Below are 24033 nucleotides of genomic sequence, written 5' to 3'. Positions count from 1 at the left end.
CCCCCAACCCCCCCTCCCCTCCCCCCAATACCTGGCTGCCCGGATGCCTGGGTCCCTCGGACGCCTGTGTGCCCCCCTCCCTCCCCTCGCTGTACCCCCCCCCCCCCCCCGCATGTTATTTTTACCCTCAGTCCCAGCGGCCGAAATACCCGGTGGCGTCAGCGGGGTGGCACGCGGCTGCGCCTGAGTCCCCTACCCCCCCCCAGTAACACCAGTTGTCCTGCCAGTAACCCCAGTGCCTCCACGTGACCCCCAGCCGCTCCACCAGTAAGGCACCAGGACCTCCCAGTCCCTCCCTGCCCTGCACCAGTAATTCCCAGTGCTCACCATTAACTCCCAGTAGCTCCCAGTGAACCCCCAGTAACCTAGCCAGTACCACTCCCAGTAACTCCCAGTGCCCCCAGTCACCTCCCAGTGCCCCCCCAACACCCCCTCAGTCCTGCCCTCCCCCAGTGCCTCCCAGTACCACTCCCAGTAACTCCCAGTGCCCCCAGTTGCCTCCCAGTACCCCCCCAGTAGCCCCCCATTGCCTCCCAGTAACTCCCTGCTACCTCCCAGTCCCCCCAGTAACCCCTCAGTCCTACACCCCCCCCAGTGCTTCCCAGTAACTCCCAGTGCCACCCATTGCCTCCCAGTCCCCTCCCAGTATCCCCCCAGCACCCCCTAGGTCCTGCCCCCCCCCCCAGTCTCTCCCAGTAACTCCCCAGTACCACTCCCAGTGTCCCCCCAGTGTGCCCCCATCACCTCCCAGTAACTCCCCAATACCACTCCCAGTTGCTTCCCAGTGTCCCCCCAGTGCCCCCCCAGCACCTTCTCAGTCCTGCCCTGACCCCAGTCCCTCCCAGTAACTCCCCAGTACCACTCCCAGTGTCCCCCCAGTGCCCCCCCATCACCTCCCAGTAACTCCCCAGTGCCCCCAGTAACTCCCACCCCCCGGACAAGGTCCCCCTTGTCCCTCCCTCGGCCTCGCGCCAGGGGCCAACAGCGGCTCCATTGTCCGGGGGGGTGGGTGGGGGGTGGGGCCGAGGGGTGGGGGAGGGGCGGCCACACCCAGACCCCAGGCCCCGCCCACCGGCCCCGCCCACCCCACGCCGCGATCGGGAGCGCCGCAGCCCAGAGCCGGGGCTCTTGTTTTTTTTTTTTTTTGGGCGGGGGGGGGAAAACCTGGGATTTTGGGGGGGGGGGGTTATTGGGGGGGCAGATCGGGGGGGTACGTGGGGGGGGCTGCTTGGGGGCAGTTTTGGGGGGCATTTTGAGAGGGGAAGATTTTGGGTGGCAGTTTTAGGGGGATTTGGGGGGGCTTTTGGGGGGGATTGGGGGGCAGGTTTAGGGGGTCTGTTTTGGGGGGGAATTTGGGGGGGGCATTTTTAGGGGGGATTAGGGGGGCTTTTTTGGGGGGGATTCGGGGGGCAGGTTTAGGGGGGTCTATTTTGGGGGGGCATTTTAGGGGGGGCAGTTTTAGGGGGGTAATTTGGGGGGGTAAACTCTGGGGGGAAGTTCAGGGGGGTCTTTTTTTGGGGGGAGGGGGGTCGAAATCGCGGGAGAGTCCATGGGGGCGGGGGGTTGGGGGGGGGCCCCCCCTCCTGCTGCTGGTGCTGCTGGTGGTGGTGGGGCGGGGGGGGGGCGGGCGGGGTCATTCCTTTTGGGGGGGGGGGTCCCGGGGGGGAGGGGGGGTCCCTCCGGGGGGGGGGGCGGGGGCTGCCCCGGGGGGTGCGAGTGCGACCGGGAGAGCGCCCTCTGCCGGGGGGGGGCGGGGCTGCCCCGGGGTCTGCCCCCCCGCCTGGCCACGCTGTGAGTGACCCCCCCGCTTTGGGGACTCTCCCTCCCTTGGGATCCCCCCCCCCCGCCCCCCCCCCCCCCCTTGGGGACCCTACCCTCTCGAGGGACCCCCCCCTCCCTCGGGACCCCCCCCTCCCTGGGGACCCCCCCCTTGGGACCCCCCCCCTTCCCCTCCCTGCTGTCTGCTCCTGGGACCACCCGCAGCCCCCGCCCCCCCCTCCGATTTGGGACCTCCATGGGACCCCCCCCAACTGGGACCCCCCTTGATACCCCCATGGGACACCCCCCCCCCTTTTTGGAACCTCTATGGGACCCCCCCTCCATGCACCCCCCCTCCTTGATATCCCCATGGGACCCCCCCCATAGGACCCCCCCCTTGATACCCCCATGGGACCATCCCATGGGACCCCCCCCCCCCCTTTTTGGGACCTCCATGGCCCCTCCCCCCTCCATGCGACCCACCCCCCCCTTGATACTGCCATGGGACCCCCCTCCCCCATGGGACCCCCTCCCTCATGGGACCCCCCATGCCCCCCCCCCCCCCTCGTGACCCCTTCTTACCCCCCCCATGGGAACCCCAACCCCCGAGAACCCACCCCCCCCATGGGCACTCCTGACGTCATGCCAGGAAGCTCCACCCCCTACGTGGGAGGGAACTGGGACCAGTGTGGGGTTCAGACTGGGAGTGGGGGAGGGGCTGAGACAAGGGGGATGGGTCTGGATTTTCCCAGTTTAGGTCAGTTCAGGATTGGTTCAGCCCAGTTTGAGGCTTGTTTAACCCAGTTTGAGCCTGGTTTCTCCCAGTTTGCCCCAGTTCAGCCCTTGGTTCAAACCTGGTTTTCCCCAGTTTAGCCCAGTTTGAGGCTGGTTTAGCCTAGTTTGAGACTGGATTAGCCCAGTTTGGCCCAGTTCAGCCCTTGTTTCTCCAGTTTAGCCCAGTGCAGGACTGGCCTGGCCCAGTTCAAACCTGGTTTCTCCCAGTTTAGCCCAGTTTGAGGCTGGTTTAGCCCAGTTTGGCCCAGTTCAGCCCTTGTTTCTCCAGTTTAGCCCAGTGCAGGACTGGCCTGGCCCAGTTCAAACCTGGTTTCTCCCAGTTTAGCTCAGTTTGAGGCTGGTTTAGCCCAGTTTGAGGCTGGTTTAGCCCAGTTTGGCCCAGTTCAGCCCAGTGCAGGACTGGCCTGGCCCAATTCAAACCTGGTTTCTCCCAGTTTAGCCCAGTTCAGGGCTGATTTGCCCCAGTTTGCCCCAGTTTTGCACTGAGCTGGCCCAGTCCAGCTCAGTTTGGCACTCCTTTCTCCCAGTTTAGCCCAGTTCAGGACCCTCCTGTCCCAGTATGACACCTGTCCTCCCCCCAGTTTGGCCCAGTTTAGCCCTGTTTGTGCAGGTCCCTGGTGCGGTGGCACATCGATGTCCTGGGTGAGGGCAGCTTCCGTGACACCCCAGCCCTGCAGTTGCTGTAAGGTCCCCATGGTGTCCCCAAGGTGTCCCCAGGCTTGCCAGGCCACCCCCACAGTGTCCCCAAGGTCTCCATGGTGTCCCCAAGGTCCCCACGCCATCCCCAATGTGTCCTAAATGTGCACATGGTGTCCCACCAGTGTCCCCAGGGTCTCCATGCCAGCCCCACAGTGTACCCAAGGTCCCCACACTGTCCCCAGTGTGTCCCATCAGTGTCCCCAAGGTCTCCATGCAACCCCACAGTGTCCCCAAGATCCCCATGGTGTCCCACCAGTATCCCCAAGCTCTCCAGACCACCCCCACCATGTCCCCAAGGTCCTCACACCATCCCTAACGTGTCCCAACATGTCCCCATGGTGTCCCATTGGTGTCTCCAACCTCTCCAGGCCACCTCCAACATGTCCCCGGGGTCCCCACACCATCCCTAAGGTGTCCCCAACATGTCCTCAAGGTCCCTGAGGATGTCCCCAAGGGCCCTGTGGTCTCCTCAGGGTGTCCCCAAGGGCCCCAAGAATGTCCCCAAGGGCCCTGTAGTCTCCTCAGGGTGTCCCCAAGGGCCCCAAGGATGTCCCCAAGGCCCTGTGGTCTCCTCAAGGTGTCCCCAAGGGCCCTGAAGTGTCTTTAAGGGTGTCCCCAAGGTCTCCAGGCGGTCCCCAAGGTCCTCAGGTGCCCTCAGAGTCCCCCTGACAGTCTCCAGGGTACCCAGGGGGTGGCAGTGGCGTGTCCCTAGGGTGTCCCCGGGGCTGGCACTGGGGTGTCCCCACAGGTTGGTCACTGCTGGGCGCCTGGGGACCATCGGAGATGGGGCCTTCGCAGGGCTGGTGCTGCTGGAGTACTTGTGAGTGGTACTGGGAAGGGCTGGGAGGCACTGGGTTGCCTGGGAGGGGACTGGGAGGCACTGTGGGGCACTGCTGGGCTGGGAGGCAGTGGGAAGCAATTGGAGGGGACACTAGGATTTACTGGGAGGCACTGGGTTGCACTGGGAGGGGACTGGGAGGCACTATGGGGGGACTGTGGGGGGCACTGGGAGGCACTGGTGGGCTGGGAGGAAGTGGGGAGCAATCGGAGAGGACACGAGGATTTACTGGGAGGCACTAGGTTGCACTGGAAAGGGACTAGGAGGCACTGGAGGACATTGGGAGGCACTGGGTTGCACTGGGAGGGGACTGGGAGGCACTGGTGGGCTGGGAGGCAGTGGGGAGCAATTGGAGAGGACACTAGGATTTACTGGGAGGCACTGGGTTGCACTGGGAGGGGACTGGGAGGCACTGTGGTGGACACTGGAAGGCACTGGGGGGCACTGGTAGGCACTAGTGGGCTGGGAGGCAGTGGGGAGCAATTTAGGACACTAGGATTTACTGGGAGGCACTGGGTTGCACTGGGAGGGGACTGGGAGGCACTGGGAAGGACACTGAGAGGCACTGGGTGGCACTGGAGGGCATTGGGAGGCACTAGGGGGCAATTGGAGAGGACACTAGGATTTACTGGGAGGCACTGGGAGGGGACTGGGAGGCAATGGAGGTATTGGGGGGAACTGGGGAGGGCATGGGATGTACTGGGGGACACTGGGGGTGCCAGCGGTGCTGGTGTCCCCAGGTTCATCGAGGACAATGACGTGGGGACAATCGCCCCCACGGCGCTGCGGGGTCTCCGGGGGCTGCTCTACCTGTGAGTGACATTTGGGACACCCTGGGGACACAGTGGGGACACGGGGGGTACCCGTGGGGACACCCTGGGGACACACTTAGGGACACCCCAGGGACACCCCAAGGACACTGGGGATGCTCTTGGGGGCACCCTGGGGACACTGGGGATGCCCTTGGGGACACCCTGGGGACACACTTAGGGACACCCTGGGGACAACCCAGGGACACTGGGGATGCCCTTGGGGACACCCTGGGGACACACTTAGGAACACCCTGGGGACATTGGGGATGCCCTTGGGGACACCCTGGGGACAACCCAGAGACACTGGGGATGCTCTTGGGGACACCCTGGGGACACATTTAGGGACACTCTGGGGACACCCTGAAGACACTGGAAACAACGCAGGGACACACTGGGAGCAGTGGGGATGCCCTTGCGGACATCCTGGGGACATTAGGGACACACTGGGGACACCCTAGGGATACTGCCCTTGGGGACACTGGGGACACTCCAGGGGTGGCATGGGGACAATCCTAGGGACACCTTGATCCACTGGGGACACTGGGAATGACACAGGGACACACTGGGAACAGTGAGGATGCCCTTGGGGAAACCCTGGGGACACTGGGGACATCCTGGGGACACCCGGGGGACACTGGGAACACCCTAGGGACACCATAGGGACACTAGGGATGCCCTTGGGGACACCCTGGGGAACTCCGGGGACACTGGGAACACCCTATGGACACTGGGGACATCCTTGGGACACCCTGTGGACATTGGGGACAGCCTGAGGACACTGGGAATACCCCAGAAACACTGGGGACACCATAGGGACACTGGGGATGCCCCTGGGGACATCCTAGGGACACTGGGGACACGTTGGGGACACACTTAGAGACACCCTGGGGACACTGGAAATACCCTAGTGACACCGGGAACACTCCAGGGACAGCATGGGGACAACCCTAGGGACACCTTGTCCCACTGGGGACACTGGGAACAACACAGGGACACACTGGGAACAGTGGGGATGCCCTTGGGGACACCCTGGGGACACACTTAGGGACACCCCAGGGATATCCCATGGTGGGGGGACATTGGGGATACTCTGGGGATACTATGGGACACTGGGGAGGGCTGGGGACACTGAGGAGACCCTGGAGCACCCCTGGGGACAGCCTGGGGACACTGGGGACAGCCTGCCCCCCCCAAGGCTTGCCCTTGCCCTGTGTCGGGGTGTTCCCATGTCTCCTGTCCTTATGTCCCCTGTCCCCGTGTCCCTGCAGGAGCCTGGCCAACAATCGCCTGGAGACGCTGCCCCGGGGGCTCTTCCAGGGGCTGGAGACACTGACTCAGCTGTGGGTGACATGGGGACATGGGGGTGGGGGGGGGGCTTGGGGGGACACGAGGGGCATGGGGGCATGAGGACACACGGGGACATGGAGGGACAGGGGGGACATACAAGGGGACATGGTGGGGGGGGACATGGAGGGACGTGAGGGGCATGGGGACGTGGGCTGTGGGACATGGGGACATGGGATATGGGGACACACAAGGGGACATGGTGGGGGGTACATGGTGGGACATGGGAACACACAAGGGGACATGGGGGACATAGGGACACATGGGGACATGGATGGACATGGGGGACATGGGGACACACAAGGGGACATGGTGGGGGGACATGGTGGGACATGTGGGGCGTTGGGACGTGGGCTGGGGGACATGGGATATGGGGACACACGGGGGGACATGGAGGAGATGGGATATGGGACATGGGGACACACAAGGGGACACGGGGGACATGGGGACACGCAAGGGGACATATGGGGACATGGAGGGACGGAGGGGACATGGGGACACAAGGAGACATGGGGGGACATGGGGACATGCAAAGGGACACAGAGGGACATGAGGGGCATGGGGACATGGAACATGGGGACACACAAGGAGACATGGGGGGACATGGGGACATGCAAGAGGACATGGAGAACATGGGGACATGGAACATGGGGACACACAAGGGAACAGGGGGGACATGGGGTGATGCAAGGGGACATATGGGGACATGGAGGGACACACAAGGGGACATATAGGAACAGGGGGGACATGGGGACACACAAGGGGACAATGCAGGGGACATGGAGGGACATAGGGACGCACAAGGGGACAGGGGGGACATGAAGGGACACACAAGGTGACATTTGGGAACAGGGGGGACATGGGGGATGTGGGACATGGGGACACACAAGGGAACGGGGGGACATGGAGGGACAGGGGCGACGTGTCCTGTGGGTGACACTAGGGTGTGCACCGGCTGTTACTGGGAGGCACTGGGAGGGGACACAGGGGATCTGGGGGTGGGGTGGGGGTGGGGGTGGGGGGGTGTCCCCCCCCAGGCATGTGTCTGACGGGTGGGGGGCAGGGACCTGCGGGGCAACCCCTTCCAGTGTGACTGTCACCTGCGGTGGCTGGTGACCTGGCTGAACAGTGTCGCCCCCCCCACCGAAACGGGGCGCTGCCGGGGACCCCCGCCCCGCCAGGGGACCCCCCTGGCCCAGCTCCAACCCCGCGACTTCCACTGCCATGTCTCTGGTACGTCCCCATGTCCTCCCCCCTGGGTGGGGGAGGGGGTGATGGTGAGGGGGGACCCCCCCCCATGAAGGAGCTGATGGGATTATTTTTTGGGGGGGCTCTCCTAGAGTTGCGCCCCTTCCAGTCGCTGCCGTTCTCCTCGCTGGCGGTGGAGGCCTTCGCCCTGGGGGGGCACCCAGGGGTGGTCTTGGCTCAGCCCTTTGCCGGCGCCTGCGCCCTCCTGGAGTGGGACCAGTTGGCCGGGCGCTTCCGAGCTCCCACCATCATCAATGGTGAGTCCCGACATCCCAAAACCCACCTGGATTAGGAGGAATCCCAAAAGATCCAGGGCGACCCCAAAAAAGTTCAAGGAAGGGGCCAAGAAGGGTCTAAGGAACCTCAAAAATGGTCTGAGGGACCTCAAAATGCCCTTGTGGACAACAAGGTCACCTCTGAGGTCGCCCCACTGTCCTTGTAGGGTCACCACCATCACCACCACCTCAACCCCAATGTTCCCATGTGGTCACCACCATCACCATCACCCCAACCCCAACGTCTCCATGGGGTCACCACCATCACCTGACCCAACGTCCCCATGGCGTCACCACCATCACCCCAACCCCAATGTCCCCATAGGGTCACCACCATCACCATCACCACCACCACTCCAACCCCAACATCCCTGTGGGGTCACCACCATCCCCATCCCCACCATCCCCATCCCCCTGCCCCCATCCCCCCACCCCCTCCTCCTCTCCCCCCTCCCCCATCCTCACGCCCCCCCATGTCCTTGTCCCTGCAGGTTCCTCACCGGTGGCCTGCCACCCCCTGCAGCTGGGGGGGGCGCTGGTGGTGGTGGTGGCCCAACTTGGGGGGGGCTCGGCCGTCTGGCGCCGCGCTGGTGGCCCCGGCGCCCCCTTCGTCCGGCTGCAGGCGCTGGGCAGTGGTCGGTTGCGACGTCCCCACGCGGTGGCCAGCGCCCGCCTTGGGGGTCACTGGTACCTTGGGGTGGCCGACAGCTCCAAGGGGGGGACCAGCACCCTATTCCGCTGGGGGGGGAGGGGCTTCTACCCCCACCAGGCCCTCCGGCCGTGGCACCGCGACACCCACCTGGAGTTCCTGGAGCTGGGGGGCCGGCCAGCCTTGGTGGTCTGCAGCGGGACGCGGAGGCCGCTGGTCTACCGTGGAGTGGAGGGTCCTTCGCCCCCCACACCGACATCCCCCACGTGCCCGACGTCTATGCCGCGAAGCACTTCCGCCTGCGGGGCCACGTCTTCCTCTGCCTGACCCGCTTCCTGGGGGATGCCAAGGTGAGGGGGGGGCATGGGCTCATGGGGGCCCACCAGGGTCATGAGTCCATGGGGGTCATCACGTGTTCATGGGGGTCCGTCAGCATGCTGTGCTCATGGGGGGCCACCAGGGTCATGAGTCCATGGGGGTCATCACACGTCCATGGGAGTCTATCACCATCACATGCCCATGGGGGTCTCTCAGCATCACGTGTCCATGGGGGTCATCACATGCCCATGGGGGTCTATCAGCATCACATGTTCATGGGGGGCCACCAGCATCATGAGTCCATGGGGGTCATCATGTGTTCATGGGAGTCTATCATCATCACATGTTCATGGGGGGCCACCAGCACCGTGGGTCCATGGGGTCCATCACACATCCATTGGGGTCTATCACCGTCACGTGTTCATGGGCGGCCAACACCATCGAGGGAACCCTCCCCATGCTTCCCACCCCTCCCCCTCTTCCCATGTTTCTCCGCACCCAGGTGATGCGCTGGGAAGGCTCCATGTTCCGGGAAGTTCAGCAGGTTCCGGCACGCGGCTCCATGGTCTTCCAACCCTTGGCCTTGGCCGGCCACCGCTACGTCATCTTGGGCAACGACTACGCCCCCAGCCGTGTCTACCGCCTTGGTCCTGGTGGCCACCTGGAGGCCACCCAGGAGCTGCTGGCCCCCACCCCCCGCGCCTTTGCCCCCTTCTCCTTGGGCCACCGCCATTTCCTGGTGGCCTCCAGCTTCAAAGGGGCCACCCAGATCTACCGCCATGTCACCGTTGACTTGGGGTCTTGAGGGGACGGCAGGTGGCGCAGAGTGGTGGCTGAGGGACACGGGGGACATCAAGTGTGACATCAGTGTGGAGCTGGGGATCTGGGGACGTTCACTGGGATGTCGTGGTGGACCTGCCACCTGTGGGACATGGTGGCATTGTGGGCCTTGGGGGCCTGAAGGACATGGGGACATCAGCTGTCACCTCATCATGGACATGGGGACGTCAACCATCGTGGACCTGGCCATCTGAGAGGCGTGGCCTTCAGCCATCCCATCTCCATCTCACCTGAGGGACATGAGGACATGGGGACACCAACCATTGTGTCACCTTGCCATGGGCCTGGGTGTCTGAAGGACGTAGGTACATCAGTTTCCAGGTCATTGTCCACCTGGGTGGCAAAGGGACATGGGCCGTCATGTCACTGGGGACATGGGGACTCCCTGTCACCTCCTGGTGCCACCATCACCCTGATGTCCCCAAGGCCACCATCAACTTCACGATGCCCTGTCACCTCCTGGTGCCACAACCTCCCCGATGTCTCCAAGGCCACCATCAACCTCATCACACCCTGTCACCTCCAGGTGCCACCTTCCACCCCGCCTTGTCCCCAGCCACCACTGGTGGCTCCTTGTTCCTCTGTCCCCTCCTTGTCCCCCGTGATGCCACCACCACCACCAAGGACAACCCCTCCCCCACAATTAACCCAATTTACATTTTTTAACATTTTTTTATTAATCAATTTCCCCTTTTCCATGGGTTTTTTTTGTTTGTTTTGGGGGGGGGAGGGGGTTCACCACCAAATAAACCCGCTCCTCCCCCTCCCCCACTCTGCCTGCTGGTGTCACTGGGGCCACCCAGACACTGGGGTCACCCCTCCCCCCCCCCCCCCCCAGGCTTGGGGACACATGGGGACGCCTCAGCACGTGGTGGCAGCTCCTGTGGAGAGGTGAGGGGTCAGGGGACACCCAGATACTCAGCACTCAGGACCCCCCACCCACATGCCTGGGACACCACCCCCCCCAGGACACCTGGGACCCCCCACCCACATGCCTGGGACACCACCCCCCCCAGGACACCTGGGACCCCCCCTAACAGGTCACCCAGGAACCCCCCTAGCCACCTGGGACCCCCCACCTGGTCATCTGGGACCCCCTCCCGGGTGCCTGAGACCCCCCCTCCCGGACACGCGGGACCCGCCCCCCCCCCCCCCCCCCCCCCCAGCCAGGACACCCGGGACCCCCCACCTGGTCACCTGGGATCCCCCCCCCGGGTGTCTGGGATCCCTCCGCCACCCCCCCCCACCCCCCACCCCCCCGTCACCTGCGCCCCCCCGGGGTGGAGGGGGCTTACCAGGGCCAACCAGGTGCGATGCCTCTGGGGGGGGACGGCGGCGGCTGTGGGGGAGGGAGGCAGGGGGGCTGTGACCCTGCCATGTCCCACCCCACCTTGGGGACACCCCTGTTACCCCCTTAGGGACACCACTGCCCTCCCCCTTGGGGACCTCCCTGCCACCCCCTTGGGGACATCCCTGCCGCCTCCCCTGGTGACACCCTTGTGCCCCCCCCCCCCCCCCATCCCGCCATGTCCCCCCCATGTCCCCTCCTGTCCCACCTGGCTTTGCTCCGGCACTTGCACTTCCCACCTGCAGGGGACGTCAGAGGGGACAGCTGGGGGGGAGGGGTGACATGCCACCCCTCCAGGGGACATCGAACCCAGGGGATTCCTCAGAGACCCCCCTAGTGACATGGAACTCCCCCCCAAGGGACACAGGGACCCCCTAGTGACACAGGGACCCCCCCCCCCAGTGACACATGGGGACTCTCAGGTGACATACTCCCCCCCCCAGGTGACAGGGGGACCCCCCACAAATGATACAGGGACCCCTTAGTGACATGGGGGACACCCCCAGTGACACAGGGCCCCCCCGGTGACATGGGACACCCCTGGTGACAAGGGGACACTCCCCTCCAGTGACATGGGGACCCCCCCAGTGACACATGGGGACTCCCAGGTGACATCCCCCACCCCCACCCCCCGGGTGACAGAGGGACCCCCCAAGTGATCTTCCCCATTGACATTGGGACCTTCCAGGTGGCACAGAGACCGCCCTGGTGACACGGGGACACCCCTGGTAACATGGGGACTCCCCTTAGTGACACATAGGGACTCCCAGGTGACATACCCCCCCCCCCAGGTGACACCGTGACACCCTAAGTGACACAGGGACCCTCTAGTGGCACAGGGACCCCCCTGGTGACACAGGGGCACCCCCTAGTGACACGGAGACACTCCAGGTGGCACAGAGACCCACATGGTGACATGGGGACCCCCCCCAGTGACATGAGGACCCTCCCCCAGCGACACGGGGCCCCCCCAGGTGACACGGGGACACTCCCCAGGTGACACTCACTGAGGAGGACGATGATGCCGATGACACAGAGGACAGCGGCCAGCGCCAGCCCTGTCACCCGCAGGCGGTGCCAGTCTGGGGGGGTGTGGACACGGTGGGGACCCCCCTGTCACCCCCCCTTGGGGACACCCCTGTTACCCCCCCCAGGGCCCCCCCCATCACCCCCCCCCTTGGGGCCCCCCTGTCACCCCCCCAGGGCCCCCCCTGTCACCCCTCCCTTGGGGACACCCCTGTCACCCCCGTCCCACTCACCATACTGGAAGGGACTGGTGGCATCTGGTGGGGAGGGGGAGGGGTCAGTCCCCTGGTGGGACACCAGTATGGACTACCCCCCTCCCAGTACCACTCGCTCCCATTCTCAGTATGGCTCCTCCCCGCTCCCAGTATGACCTACACCCCCCCAGTATCACTCGCTCCCATTCCCAGTATGGCTCCTCCCCGCTCCCAGTATGACACACACCCCCCAGTATGGCTTCTCTCCCCTCTCGGTATCACATACCCCCCCAGTATGGCTCCTCCCTGCTCCCAGTATGACACCCCCCTCCCAGTATCACCCGCTCCCATTCCAAGTATGGCTCCTCCCTGCTCCCAGTATGACACCTCCCCCCACCCCCCCCAGTATCACTCGTTCCCAATCCCAGTATGGCTCCTCCCCGCTCCCAGTATGACAACCCCCTCCCAGTATCACCCACTCCCATTCCCAGTATGGCTCCTCCCTGCTCCCAGTATGACACACACCCACCCCAGTATGGCTTCTCTCCCCTCCCAGTACCACACAGCCCCCAGTATGGCTCCTCCCCACTCCCAGTATGACCCACACCCCCCCCAGTATCACTCACTCCCATTCCCAGTATGGCTCGTCCCCGCTCCCCGTATGACACGCACACCCCAGTATGGCTTCTCTCCCCTCCCAGTATCACATACCCCCCAGTATGATCCCCCTCCCATTCCCAGTACAGCCCCTGCCCCCCTCCCAGTTTGTCCCAGTTACTCACCGGGGGTCTCTATGTTCCCTCTCACTGGGGACAGAACTGGGGAGAGAGCAAAAACCAGTTGCAGAGGCTTAGCTGGCCCAGTACCCTCCCAGTTCCCCCAGCTTCCCTCCCAGTCACCCCAATTGCCCCTAATTCTGCCTCCCAATTCCCTCCCAGTTACCTCCCAGTTATTGCGAGTTCACCCCAGTCATTCCCAGTTCCCGGCCAATTACCCCCAGTTCTTCCCAGTTCCCTCCCAGTTCTGCCTCCCAGTTCCCTCCCAGTTCCCCCCAGTTCAGCCTCCCAGTTGCCTCCCAATTACCCCCAGTTCTGCCTCCAAGTTCCCCCCAATTATTCCCAGTTCCCTCCCAGTTCCCTCCCAGTAATTCCCAGTTCACCCCAGTCACTCCCAGTTCCCCCCAGTTTGGCCTCCCAGTTCCCCCCCATTTTGGCCTCCCAGTTCCCCCCAGTTTGGCCTCCCAGTTCCCCCCCATTTTGGCCTCCCAGTTCCCCCCCATTTTGGCCTCCCAGTTCCCCCCAGTTCGGCCTCCCAGTTCCCTCCCAATTACCCCCAGCTCTGCCTCACAGTTCTCCCAGTTATTCCCAGTTCCCTTCCAATTCCCCCCAGTTCTGCCACCCAGTTCCCCCCAGTCATTCCCAGTTCCCTCACAATTACCCCCAGATCTCTCCCAGATCCCCCAAATTCCCTCCCAGTTCCCCCCAGTCATTCCCAGCTTCCCCCAGTTCTGCCTCCCAGTTCCCCCAGTCATTCCCAGCTCCTCCCAGTCATTTCCAGTTCCCTCGCAATTACCCCCAGATCTCTCCCAGATCCCCCAAATTCCCTCTCAGTTCCCCCCAGTCATTCCCAGTTCCCCCTCCCAGTTCCCCCCCAGTCACTCCCAGTTCCCTCCCAGCACCTGCCAGCAGCACCAGGACCCTGAGTGTGCCCCACACCATCTTGTGAACTTTGACCCCTGGAAGGGGGGAGGGGGTCCTTGAGGATTCAGGTCCCCCCCTCCCCTCCCCTCCCCCTCCCCCCGCCCCCACGAGCGCAGCGTCCGGGTGGGGGAGGGGTGGGTGACTCAGGGCGGATTCCGGAGTGGGGCGTTGGTGGGAGGCGAGGGCGCCCTAGGGGGAGGGCCCGGGGGGGAGGGGTCCCCGAGGTGGGGGTGTCATTTGGGGAGGGTCCTTCTGGGGGAGGGTCCCTCTGGGGGAGGGTCCCTTGGGGGGGGCGGGGTCCCTCGGGGGGAGTAGAGGAGGTCCCTCGGGGGGGGTCCCTCTAGGGGTGGGGGTCACTTAGCGGGGGGGGGGGGGGGGGTGTCACTCATGGGGGTCCCTTGGGGGGAGGGTCTCTTAGGGGGGTGTCTTGGGGTGGGGGCCCTCGGGGGGTTTCCTTGGGGTGGTGGTGGGGACCCTTAGGGGTGGGGGTCCCTTGGGGGGGACCCCCTGGGGGGCCATGGGGGTCCCGGAGCCGGGGTCACCCTAAGGGACATGGGGGGTGTCACCCCTGGGGGGACATGGGGGTCACCCTGGGGGGACATGGGGGTCACTTTGGAGGGACATGGGGGTCCCCTGGGGGACATGGGGACACACACACACATGGGGGTCCCGGAGACGGGGTCACCCTGGGGGGGGATATGGGGGACCCCCTGGTGGGATATGGGGGTTGCAGAGCTGGGGACACCCTGGGGGACATGGGGGGGGTCACCCTGGGGGGACATGGGGGTCCCGGAGCTGGGGTCACCCTGGGGCACATGGGGGGGTGTCACCCTTGGGGACATGGGGGTCCCCGGTGGGGACATGGGGGTCCCTGAGCCGGGGTCACCCCTAGAAGACATGGGGGTCCCCTGGGGGGACACGTGGGGGGTCACCCCAGGGGACATGGGGGTCCCGGAGCCGGGGTGTGTCCCTCCCCCCCAGTCCTGCCCTTGTAAGGAGGGACGCCCCTCCCCTCCCCCAGGGGACCCCTCTCCCCCCCAGGGGACCCTACACCCAGGGGACCCCCCCCCAGGTGACACCGCCACCCCCAGGGGACCCAGGTGTACAAGGGGGGGGTGGGGGGGCCCATCTCACCTCCCTGCACCAGCAACGGGTAGAACAGGAATGGGGGGGGGGGGAGGGGAGCCATGCCCAGGTGGGGGCGGGGCTACGGGGAGGGGGGAGGTGCCACAGGTGCCAGGAGCCGCACCCAGCCCCCCACCCCCCCCTGCTCCTTACCCTGCCTGGTCCCTGGGGTGCTCCGTGGGGGTGGGGCCCCCTCCCGGACCCTGTGACCCCCCCAGACCTGTGACCCCCCCCCTGACCTGTGACCCCCCCCATGGACCCTGTGACACTCCCCTCTATGGACCTTGTGACCCCCCCAGCAGAACCTGTGACCCCTAACCACGGACCCTATGACAACCCCCCAGACCTGTGACACCCCCTCCCCCCCCCATGGACCCTGTGCCCCCCCCGCCTGGATACCAGCCCCCCCCCAACCTGAAGGCCTGGGTCCCCCCGTGCCCGCCCCCACCTGGATTCCTCCCCTCCCCCCCATCCCGGACCTGACCCCCCCCTCCTCTGCACCTGTGACCACCACCCCCCCCCGGACCCTGTGCTCCCCCCCCGGTCCTGTGTGCCCCCCCCCTCCCCCCCCGCCTGGATGCCTGCCCCTCCCCCCTCTGAACCTGTGCCCCTCCCCCCCCCCAGGGTGCTCAATGGGGGCTGTGTCCTCCCCCCCCCCCCTCCCCGACGCCTGGATCCCGCCCCCCTCGGATGGGGGATGGGTTCAATGGAGCCTTGTTCTCCTCCGCGCGCCAGCCCCCCCACCTCGTGCCCCTCCCCACCCCCATGCCTGGGCCCCCCGTTTGACCTTGACCCCACTTGACCCCAGCTGCCACCCCACAAGGGGCCCATTGAGGCTTGTCCGGGGTGTGTGTGTGGGGGGGGGTGGGGTGGGGCACCCGGATTGCTGGGACCCCTCTGGGTGGGGGGAGGGGTGACACATTCCTGAGCGGGTGGGGGGGGGGGGAGGGGACGGGACGGACGGACAGACAGACAGGGACAGAAAGACCGGGGATGACAGCTGGCTGTTGGCTTTGCCCCGCCCCTCCCTGCCCACCCACCTCCCCCACCCCCCACCCCCCCCTGGCATCTGGGTGCCCCTCCCTCCCCAGGCATCTGCGTGTCCCTCCCCCCCCCCCATAGGGGACCTGGGTGTTCCTGGGGGGGTCACTGGGTGTCACCAGCTGTCGGTGTCCCCCAAGTCACTGGGTGTCCCGGTGTGCACGCGGGTGGGGGGAGGGAAAGGGTGGGGGTGCCCCCCCCCCCCCATCACTTCTCCACCCGTTGGCACCAGGCCTGGGTGGCATCAGAGCCAGGCGGTGTCACCCCACGCTGGCAACCGTTGCCCCCCCCCAACTTTGCCACCCATGTCCCCCCCCCTTCAGGGCTGCAGGGGGGGATGGGGACACGCGTGACACAGCTGACACGCGTGTTGCTGCCCATCTGCAGTGCTTGGCGAGGCTTTAATGGTACTTCCAGGGTGGGTGGGGGAGGGGCATTAGGGGACCCAGCTGTCCCCAACTGCCACATCTCCCCCCCGACCCCACCCCGGGCCCCCAAACCCGTGAGGGAACGCCAGTGTCCCCTCCCCCACCCCCCAAGAGGTCCCTATCATGACCCGCAGATGTACACCCTCTCCTCGGTGGTCCGGCGCAGGGTGGGGGATGGTGAGGGCGAGGGGGTGGGGGTCTCGGGGGGGGCAGGGGGGCCCTCGGTGGCAGTGAACACGTCCACGCGGAATATCCAGCGCCCCGGGACCCCCACGTTGCTCCGGTGCCCCACGCGCAGGACAGCGGGCGAGCGCGACCCCGGGATGTTGTAGTAGTGCAGGTCGTCACCGCTGTTGAACCCAGCCTGGGGGGGGGAGAGGGTCCGCCCGGGGGGTGACAGGAGCTACTGGGGGCTGGGGAAGCATGGCTCTGCCCCAAATCCCCCCAGTTCTGCCCCAATTCTCTTAATTCCACCCCAAATCCCCTTAATTCTGCCCAAAATTATCTTAATTCTGCCCCAGATCCCCATAATTCCACCCCAAATCCCTTAATTTCACCCCAAATCCCCTTAATTCTGCCCCAAATACCCACAATTCTGTCCCAAATCCCCTTAATTCTGCCCCAAATACCCATAATTCTGTCCCAAATCCCCTTAATTCCACGCCAAATCCCTTAATTTCACCCCAAATCCCCTAAATTTCAACACAAATACCTTAATTCTGCCCCAAATCCCCTTAATTCCACCCCAAATCCCTTAATTCTGCCACAAATCCCCTTAATTTTACCCCCAAACCCCCTTAATTCCACCTCAAATCCCCTTAAATCTGCCCAAATTCTTGTAATTCTGCCACAAATTCCCTTAATTCCAGCACAAATCCTCTAAATTCCACCCCAAATCCCTTAATTCTGCCCAAATACCTTAATTCCACCCCAAATCCCCGCAATTCTGCCCAAATTCTCCTAATTCTGCCCCAAATCCCCTAAATTTCAACACAAATCCCTTAATTCTGCACAAATCCCCATAATTCTGCCCCAAATCCCCTTAATTTCACCCCAAATCCCCTTAATTCCCCCCAAATCCATGAATATCCCCCCACCAAATCCCCCCAATTCCCCCCCAAATCCTCCCCAGTTCTCTCCAATTCCCCCAGTTCCCCCTCAAATCTCCTGAACTCCTCCCACCCAGGTGGGTGGCCCCAGTCCTGTGGTGGGGACCCCAGTGTCCCCAGCACTCCCAGTGCCCACCAGTTCCCCCAGCACCCCCAGCGCACACCTGTTCCGGCATGCCCCCAGTGTCCTCAGTGCCCCCAGTATCCCCAGTATCCCCAGTGCCCATTTGTGCCCCCAGTGCCCCCAACACCCCCAATATCCCCAGAATCCCCAGCACCCACCTGTACCCCCAGCACTCCCAGTGCCCATCTGTCCAGGTGTGCCCCCCAGCGCCCCCGGTATCGCCAGCACCCCCAGTGCCCCCAGTTCCCCCAGTGCCCCCCAGCGCACACCTGTTCTGGCATGCCCCCAGTGTCCTCAGTGCCCCCAGTATTTCCAGTGCCCTCAGTCCCCCCAGTGTCCCCAGTGCCCACCTGTGCTGGCGTGCCCCCCAGGCCGCTGTAGGCGTTGCCGTCGTTGGCCAGTCCCGTGGTCCACTGGAGGTCCCCGTAGTTCAGCATGACAAAGGATGTGGCCCCATCAGTGGCCAACACAGCCTGGAAGGTGTTCACCTGGGGGGTGGGTGGGAGAGGGGAAGGGGGAATGTCACCACGGTGTCACCGCGTCACCGTGACCCATTGCTGTGGTCCTCCTCCTCCTACCTTCTTGGAGGCAGCTCCGAAGAAGGAGACACGGTACCAGGTGGCCACGAAAGCCCAGGTGGGCTTGGGGGTGGGCTCAGAGGAGGTCACAGCTGGGGTGAGGTCACGAGCCAAGCGGGCCAGCAGCTCCGGCTCCTGGCTTTGCCGGTAGAAGACATCTCCTCCCAGTCTGGTGTCCACGTCGGCCCAGTACGGAGCCACGAAGGGGCGGTGGCCTGGTAGCGGGAAGGGCTCCGGAGTGAATTCCGGGACTCCGGTCCCGAAGGACACGACTCCGTTGTTGTTCACCTGGAGGAAGGAACCACCCCCCCATGGTGACCCACCCGTGGTACATGGCCACCACCTGGGGTGGCCTTCATCCAGGGTGGCACCAACAGTGATGGCCTCCAACCAGGGATGTGTCTTCAACCATGGTGAGCATAGTCATGGCATCGCCAACCATGATGACCTCAACCATGCTGACCCCCAACTGTGGTGGCCCCAAACCCATGGTGGCCCCAAACCCATGGAGGACCCAAACCCATGGAGGACCCAAACCTGTGGTGCCCCCCAGCCAGTGTCCCTCCACCTATAATGGCCCCAAACCCATGGTGTCCCCAAACCTGTGGTCACCCCCAGCCAGGGTACCTCCACCTATAGTGGGTCCAACACATGGTGGTCCCAAACCCGTCGTGGCCCCAACCCCATGGTGGCCCCATAACTGTGGTGGCCCCAAACCCATGGTGGCCCCAAACCCATGGTGGCCCCCAACCACGGTACCTCAACCTATAGTGGCTCCAACCCCATAGTAGCCCCAACCCCGTGGTGGCCCCCAACCTGTGGTGGCCCCAAACTCATGGTGACCCCAAACCCATGGTGGCACCTAACCCATGGTGGCCCCAAACCCATGGTGGCACCAAACCTGTGGTGGGCCCAACCCGTGGTGGCCCCAAACCCATGGTGGCCCCAACCCCACGGTGCTCCCCAACCATGGTACTTCCAACACATTATGTCTTCAACTACAGTGGCCCAAACTCATGGTGTCCCCAACCCATGACATCCCCAACTCAGGTTCCCCCCCCATGGTGTCCACACCCCATAGCACCCTGAGGACCCCCACCCACATCATCCCCTCCCCCCCGCCCGCCATGGGGCCCAGCACCCACATAGAGCGAGTGGTGGGAGCGTCCGTAGAAGGAGAAGGGCTGCCAGAGCTGGATCTCAGGGCTCATCCCATCGTCTTCCCGGGGGGTGGCCTCGTCCCCAGCCGCTGGCCCGAAGGGGTAGAGCAGCCCACCTAGGGGTGGCCACCAAGGAGCCATGGCGGGGGGGTTGGGACCCCCACGCGGAGGGTCTGGGACCCGCATGGTGGCCTAGAACCTCCCCCATGACACTGGTGGACCTTCCCGTATGGATCTGGGGGACCTTCCAGTATGGACCTGAGGAACCTTCCAGTATGGTGATCCTGGGGGGAACCTTCCAGTATGGACCTCTGGGGACCTTCCAGTATGGACCCCTGGGGACCTTCCAGTATGGTGGTCCTGGGGGGGACCTTCCAGTATGGAACTGGGGAACCTTCCAGTATGGACCTTGGGTACCTGCCAGTATGGACCTTGCAGGGGACCTTCCAGTATGGTGGACCTGGGGGACCTTCCAGTATGGAACTGGGGGGACCTTCTAGTATGGTGGTCCTGGGGGGGACCTTCCAGTATGGAACTGGGGAACCTTCCAGTATGGACCTTGGGTACCTGCCAGTATGGACCTTGCAGGGGACCTTCCAGTATGGTGGACCTGGGGGACCTTCCAGTATGGAACTGGGGGGACCTTCTAGTATGGTGGTCCTGGGTGTGACCTTCCAGTATGGATCTGGGGGACCTTCCAGTATGGACCTTGGGGGGACCTTCCAGTATGGTGGTCCTGGGGGTGACCTTCCAGTATAAAGCTGGGGGGACCTTCCAGTATGGGCTTAGGACCCCCAGTGTCACCCTGGGATCTCCCATTAGGGGCCTAGGACGCAGCAGTAGGGGCCTGGGACTCCAGTATCACCCCAGAACCTCCCAGTATGGGTGCAGGACCTTCCAGTAGGGGCCTGGGATCTCCCAGCATGTGCCAGGGATATCCTGGGGTGGGACAGGGACCTCCCAGTGTCACCTCAGAACCTCCGAGTATGGGCCCAGGACCCACCAGTAGGGGACTGGGACTCCAGTATCATCCCAGAACCTCCCAGTATGGGCCTAGGACACACCAGTAGGGGCCTGAGACCTCCCAGTGTCACCTCAGAACCTCCTAGTATGGGTGCAGGACCCCCAGTAGGGGCCTGGGACGTCCCAGTGTCACCTCAGAACCTTCCAGTATGGGCCTAGGACCTCCCAGTAGGGGCCTGGGATCTCCTAGTATGTGCCAGGGATATCCTGGGATGGGACTGGGACCTCCCAGTGTCGCCTCAGAATCTCCCAGTATGGGCCTAGAACCCCCCAGTATGGGCCTAGGACCTCCCATTATGGGCCTGGGACTCCAGTTATCACCTCAAAACCTCCTAGTATGGGTGCAGGACCCCCAGTAGTGGCCCGGGACCTCCCAGTGTCACCTCAGAACCTCCCAGTATGGGACTGGGATCTCCCAGTATCACCCCAGAACCTCCCAGTATGGGCCTAGGACGTGCCAGTAGGGGCCTGGGACTCCAGTATCACCCAGAGCCTTCCAGTATGGATACAGGACCTCCCAGTAGGGGCCTGGGATCTCCCAGTATGTGCCAGGGATATCCTGGGGTGGGACTGGGACCTCCCAGTGTCACCCGAGAACCTCTGAGTATGGGCCTAGGACCTCCCAGTAGGGACATGGGACTCCAGTTATCACCTCAGAACCTCCCAGTATGGGTGTAGGACCCCCAGCAGTGGCCTGGGACCTCCCAGTGTCACCTCAGAACCTCCCAGTATGGGCATAGGACCTCCCAGTAGGGGCCTGGGATCTCCCATTGTCACCTCAGAACCTCCCAGTATGGGCCTAGGACCCCCCTAAACCAGGTCTGAGCCCCTTCTTCCTCCACGCCCCACCCCCCGCCCCCCAGCTGCCCCCCGTGATGGCCCTCATGGGGCTGAGGGGTGCGCTGGGTGACGAGGAGACAGGTGACACCCATGGTGCCTTCCCCATGTCCCCACTCACATGAGCGTCCCCATAGTGTCCCCAAGTCACCCAGGGGTCCCATGGGTGCACCTCCCCCCCTCACCATGACCCCATGGATCCCTGAGTCACCCGAGGATCTTATGGGTGTCCCCCATGTCCCCAGGGGGCCCCGCTCACCTGTGTGGCCCAGGAGGAGGAGGAGAAGGAGGAGGATGGGGAGAGCCTTCGTCTGCCCAGGCCTGGGGGAGAGAGGGGGGGAGGCGTGCTTCATTCATCCAGCCATCCTTCACCCACCCATCCTTCACTCATCTCTCTGTCCTTCACCCATCCTTCCGTCCTTCACCTGTCCATCTGTCCTGCACCCACCCATCCTTCACCCATCCTTCTGTCCTTCACCCACCCATTCTTCACCCATCCTTCCATCCTTCACCCATCCTTCCGTCTTTCACCCACTCACCCATCCTTCACCCATCCATTTGTGCCTCCACCCCTCCATGTCCCCATACATGGGTCTCCTCTGCGTCCCTGTCCCCTCCAGACGTCCCATGCCCATTCCTGTCCCCACGGGTGCCGCTGTCCCCATGCCCACCCCTCCCTATGGGTGTCTCTCGTTGTGTCCCCTGCATGTCCCCTCTCCCTGTGCATGTCCCTGTGCATCCCTTGCATGTCCCTGTCCAAATGTCCCCATGCCCCTCCATGTCCCCATGACCGCCATGTCCCTCAATGTCCCCCATACCCATGTGTCCAGGTGTTCCCCATATCCCCCAATATCTTCCATGCCCCCCATGTCCCATGTCCCCACCCCTCAGCACCCTCCATGTCCTACCACGTCCCCATGTCCCCAGCTTCTTGTCATATCCCCACCCCTCAACGCCCCACATGTCCTACCACGTCCCCATATCCCCAGCTTCTTCTCACGTCCCCATCCCTCAATGCCCCCCATGTCCTACCATGTCCTACCATGTCCCTATTCCTCAATGTCCCCATGTCCTACCATGTCCCCATCTCCTTCTCATGTCCCCACTCCTCAATGTCCCCATGTCCTACCACGCCCCCATGTCCCCAGCTCCTTCTCATGTCCCCCTATATCCACATGTCCCTCCATGTAGCTCCATGCCCCCATGTCCCCCCTCCTGTCCTCAGTGTCCCCCCTCACCAGGGTCCCATGGTGCCGGTCAGTGTCTGGGATGTGGCCAGAGCCGTTTTATCTCCAGGGAGGGGACAGGCCTGGGGGGGTGGGGGGGGTGGGGGGGTGACCCCTCCCCCCCAGGTGGCACCTCCCCAGGCCTCGGGTGCTTCCTCCTCTGTCCACTGGGGGACTGGAATGGACCATGGGCTCTTGTAGGGGGACACTGAGGGGTACTTGGGCATGCTGGGGGGGACACTGGGATGCATTGGGACAAACTGGGAGGGATTTGGAACACTTGGGGGGATACTGAGGGAGGACTGGAATGCACTGGGAGGGATTTGGGACACTGGGAGGGCATATTGGGGGAGACTGGAGAGACTGTGAACTGAAATGCACTGGGATGGACTGCAGACACTGGAGGAGGAGGGCATACTGGGGGAGACTGGAGAGACCCTGGAGTGAACTGGAATGCACTGGGATGGACTGCGGACACTGAGGGAGGAGGGCATACTGGGGGAGACTGGAATGCACTGGGATGGACTGCGGACACTGGGCGGGGGCATACTGGAGGAGACTGGAGAGACCTTGGAGTGAACTGGAATGCACTGGGAGGGATGGGGGACACTGCGGGGCAGACTAGGGGAGGACTGGAATGCACTGGGAGGGAGTGGGGACAATGGAGGGGGGGCATGCTGGGGGAAACTGGTGAGACCATGGAATGAACTGGGGGACACATTTGGGGGGAGTGGGACATACTGGGGGGAGTGGGGACATGGGGACATATGGGGGAAGACATGGAGGGGGCTGGGATGCACTGGAGGGGGCATATGGAGGGGATTGGGATAAACTGGAGGAGACTGGAATTTTTTTTTTTTTGAGGGGGGGGAAGTGGGGTGTACTGGGAAGGACTGGGAACCCAGGTTTCCAGGAACGCCACCCTCCCCCCCCCTCCTCAGAGGAGCCCCCCTCCCCCCCGGGATCCTCCTCCGCTCCACCCCCCCTCCCCACCCCCGCCCCCAGCACCAAGACATCCGGGTGCCCCCCCTCCCCCCCTCCACTCCACTCCCCCCCCCCCCCCAGGGGGACCCAGGTGTGGATGGGCAGAGCCGTGACGGGAAATATTGACTGAAACGGGTCAGGGGGGGGACAAAAAACCACCCGCCTGCGGCAGGGCAGGGCTGGCAGGGGACGCAGGCGTCCGGGAAACACCCCTCCCCCACCCCCACCCCCACGCCCCCAGGCATCCGGGACACCCCCACCCTCACGCCTCCACGACACCTTTCCTTGGTGCCAACGATTTTATTGCAAAATAAACCCCGTGGTGGCTTCTTTATTTTTTTTTGTGATTTTTTTTTGGGGGGAAACCCCTCAAATTTTGGGAAAAAAACCCCAAATCTCCCTTTTTTTCCAGCTGTCTCCTTCATTTTCCCTGTGATGATCTCCAGATCATCCCATTTTTCTGCATCACTGGGTGGAAAAAGGGGAAAGTGAAGGTTAATCCCCCCTTTTCCCAGCTTCCCCCTCCCCCCTCCCCTTTTTTTGGGCAAGTGATG

At 63.9% G+C, this 24033-nt stretch overlaps 3 protein-coding genes across 3 annotated transcripts; 1 reads left to right on the top strand and 2 right to left on the bottom strand.

The window, feature by feature from the left end:
• Positions 1-1549: 1549 nt before the first annotated feature.
• Positions 1550-10260, top strand: LOC308057140 (leucine-rich repeat LGI family member 4-like; the record flags this gene model as incomplete). Its single annotated transcript, XM_080411291.1, is given in 10 exon segments — positions 1550-1791; positions 3164-3235; positions 4001-4072; positions 4831-4902; positions 6171-6242; positions 7310-7479; positions 7587-7751; positions 8261-8638; positions 8641-8768; positions 9239-10260. Coding segments are annotated over 10 exon segments (1674 nt in total). The 3' UTR covers positions 9542-10260.
• On the bottom strand, positions 10146-15001 carry LOC308057137 (FXYD domain-containing ion transport regulator 3-like). The gene is made up of 8 exons (XM_080411288.1): positions 14979-15001; positions 13823-13879; positions 12927-12962; positions 12184-12207; positions 11932-12006; positions 11133-11163; positions 10872-10915; positions 10146-10457 (listed from the first exon to the last, which is right to left on the bottom strand). Exons 2-8 carry the CDS (start codon positions 13860-13862, stop codon positions 10438-10440), a joined length of 270 nt encoding a protein of 89 aa, XP_080267414.1. The 5' UTR covers positions 13863-13879; positions 14979-15001; the 3' UTR covers positions 10146-10437.
• Positions 15002-16559: 1558 nt separating this feature from the next.
• On the bottom strand, positions 16560-22212 carry LOC308057139 (sushi, nidogen and EGF-like domain-containing protein 1; the record flags this gene model as incomplete). The annotated part of the gene is made up of 5 exons (XM_080411290.1): positions 20824-22212; positions 19395-20720; positions 18250-18537; positions 17941-18159; positions 16560-16802 (listed from the first exon to the last, which is right to left on the bottom strand). The coding sequence occupies exons 2-5, from the start codon at positions 19593-19595 to the stop codon at positions 16560-16562; spliced, it is 951 nt and encodes a 316-aa protein (XP_080267416.1). The 5' UTR covers positions 19596-20720; positions 20824-22212.
• Between the last annotated feature and the right edge of the window lie 1821 nt (positions 22213-24033).

The sequence above is a fragment of the Falco punctatus genome (genome assembly GCF_963210335.1).
Source record: "Falco punctatus genome assembly, contig: scaffold_193, whole genome shotgun sequence".
In the NCBI taxonomy this organism is placed as follows: Eukaryota; Metazoa; Chordata; class Aves; order Falconiformes; family Falconidae; genus Falco; species Falco punctatus.
The sequence above is the reverse complement of the archived record's forward strand: the minus strand, read 5'-3'. Positions and strand labels throughout refer to the sequence as shown.

Bases quoted from the DNA above. Each gene is read 5' to 3' on its own strand.
- LOC308057137 (XM_080411288.1), bottom strand. From the start codon at position 13,862: ATGGTGTGGGGCACACTCAGGGTCCTGGTGCTGCTGGCAG. The intron at 12,963-13,822 runs GTGCTGGGAGGG...CTCTCTCCCCAG, and splicing joins GGTCCTGGTGCTGCTGGCAG to TTCTGTCCCCAGTGAGAGGG. The intron at 12,007-12,183 runs GTGAGTGGGACG...ACACCCCCCCAG, and splicing joins CACCAGTCCCTTCCAGTATG to ACTGGCACCGCCTGCGGGTG.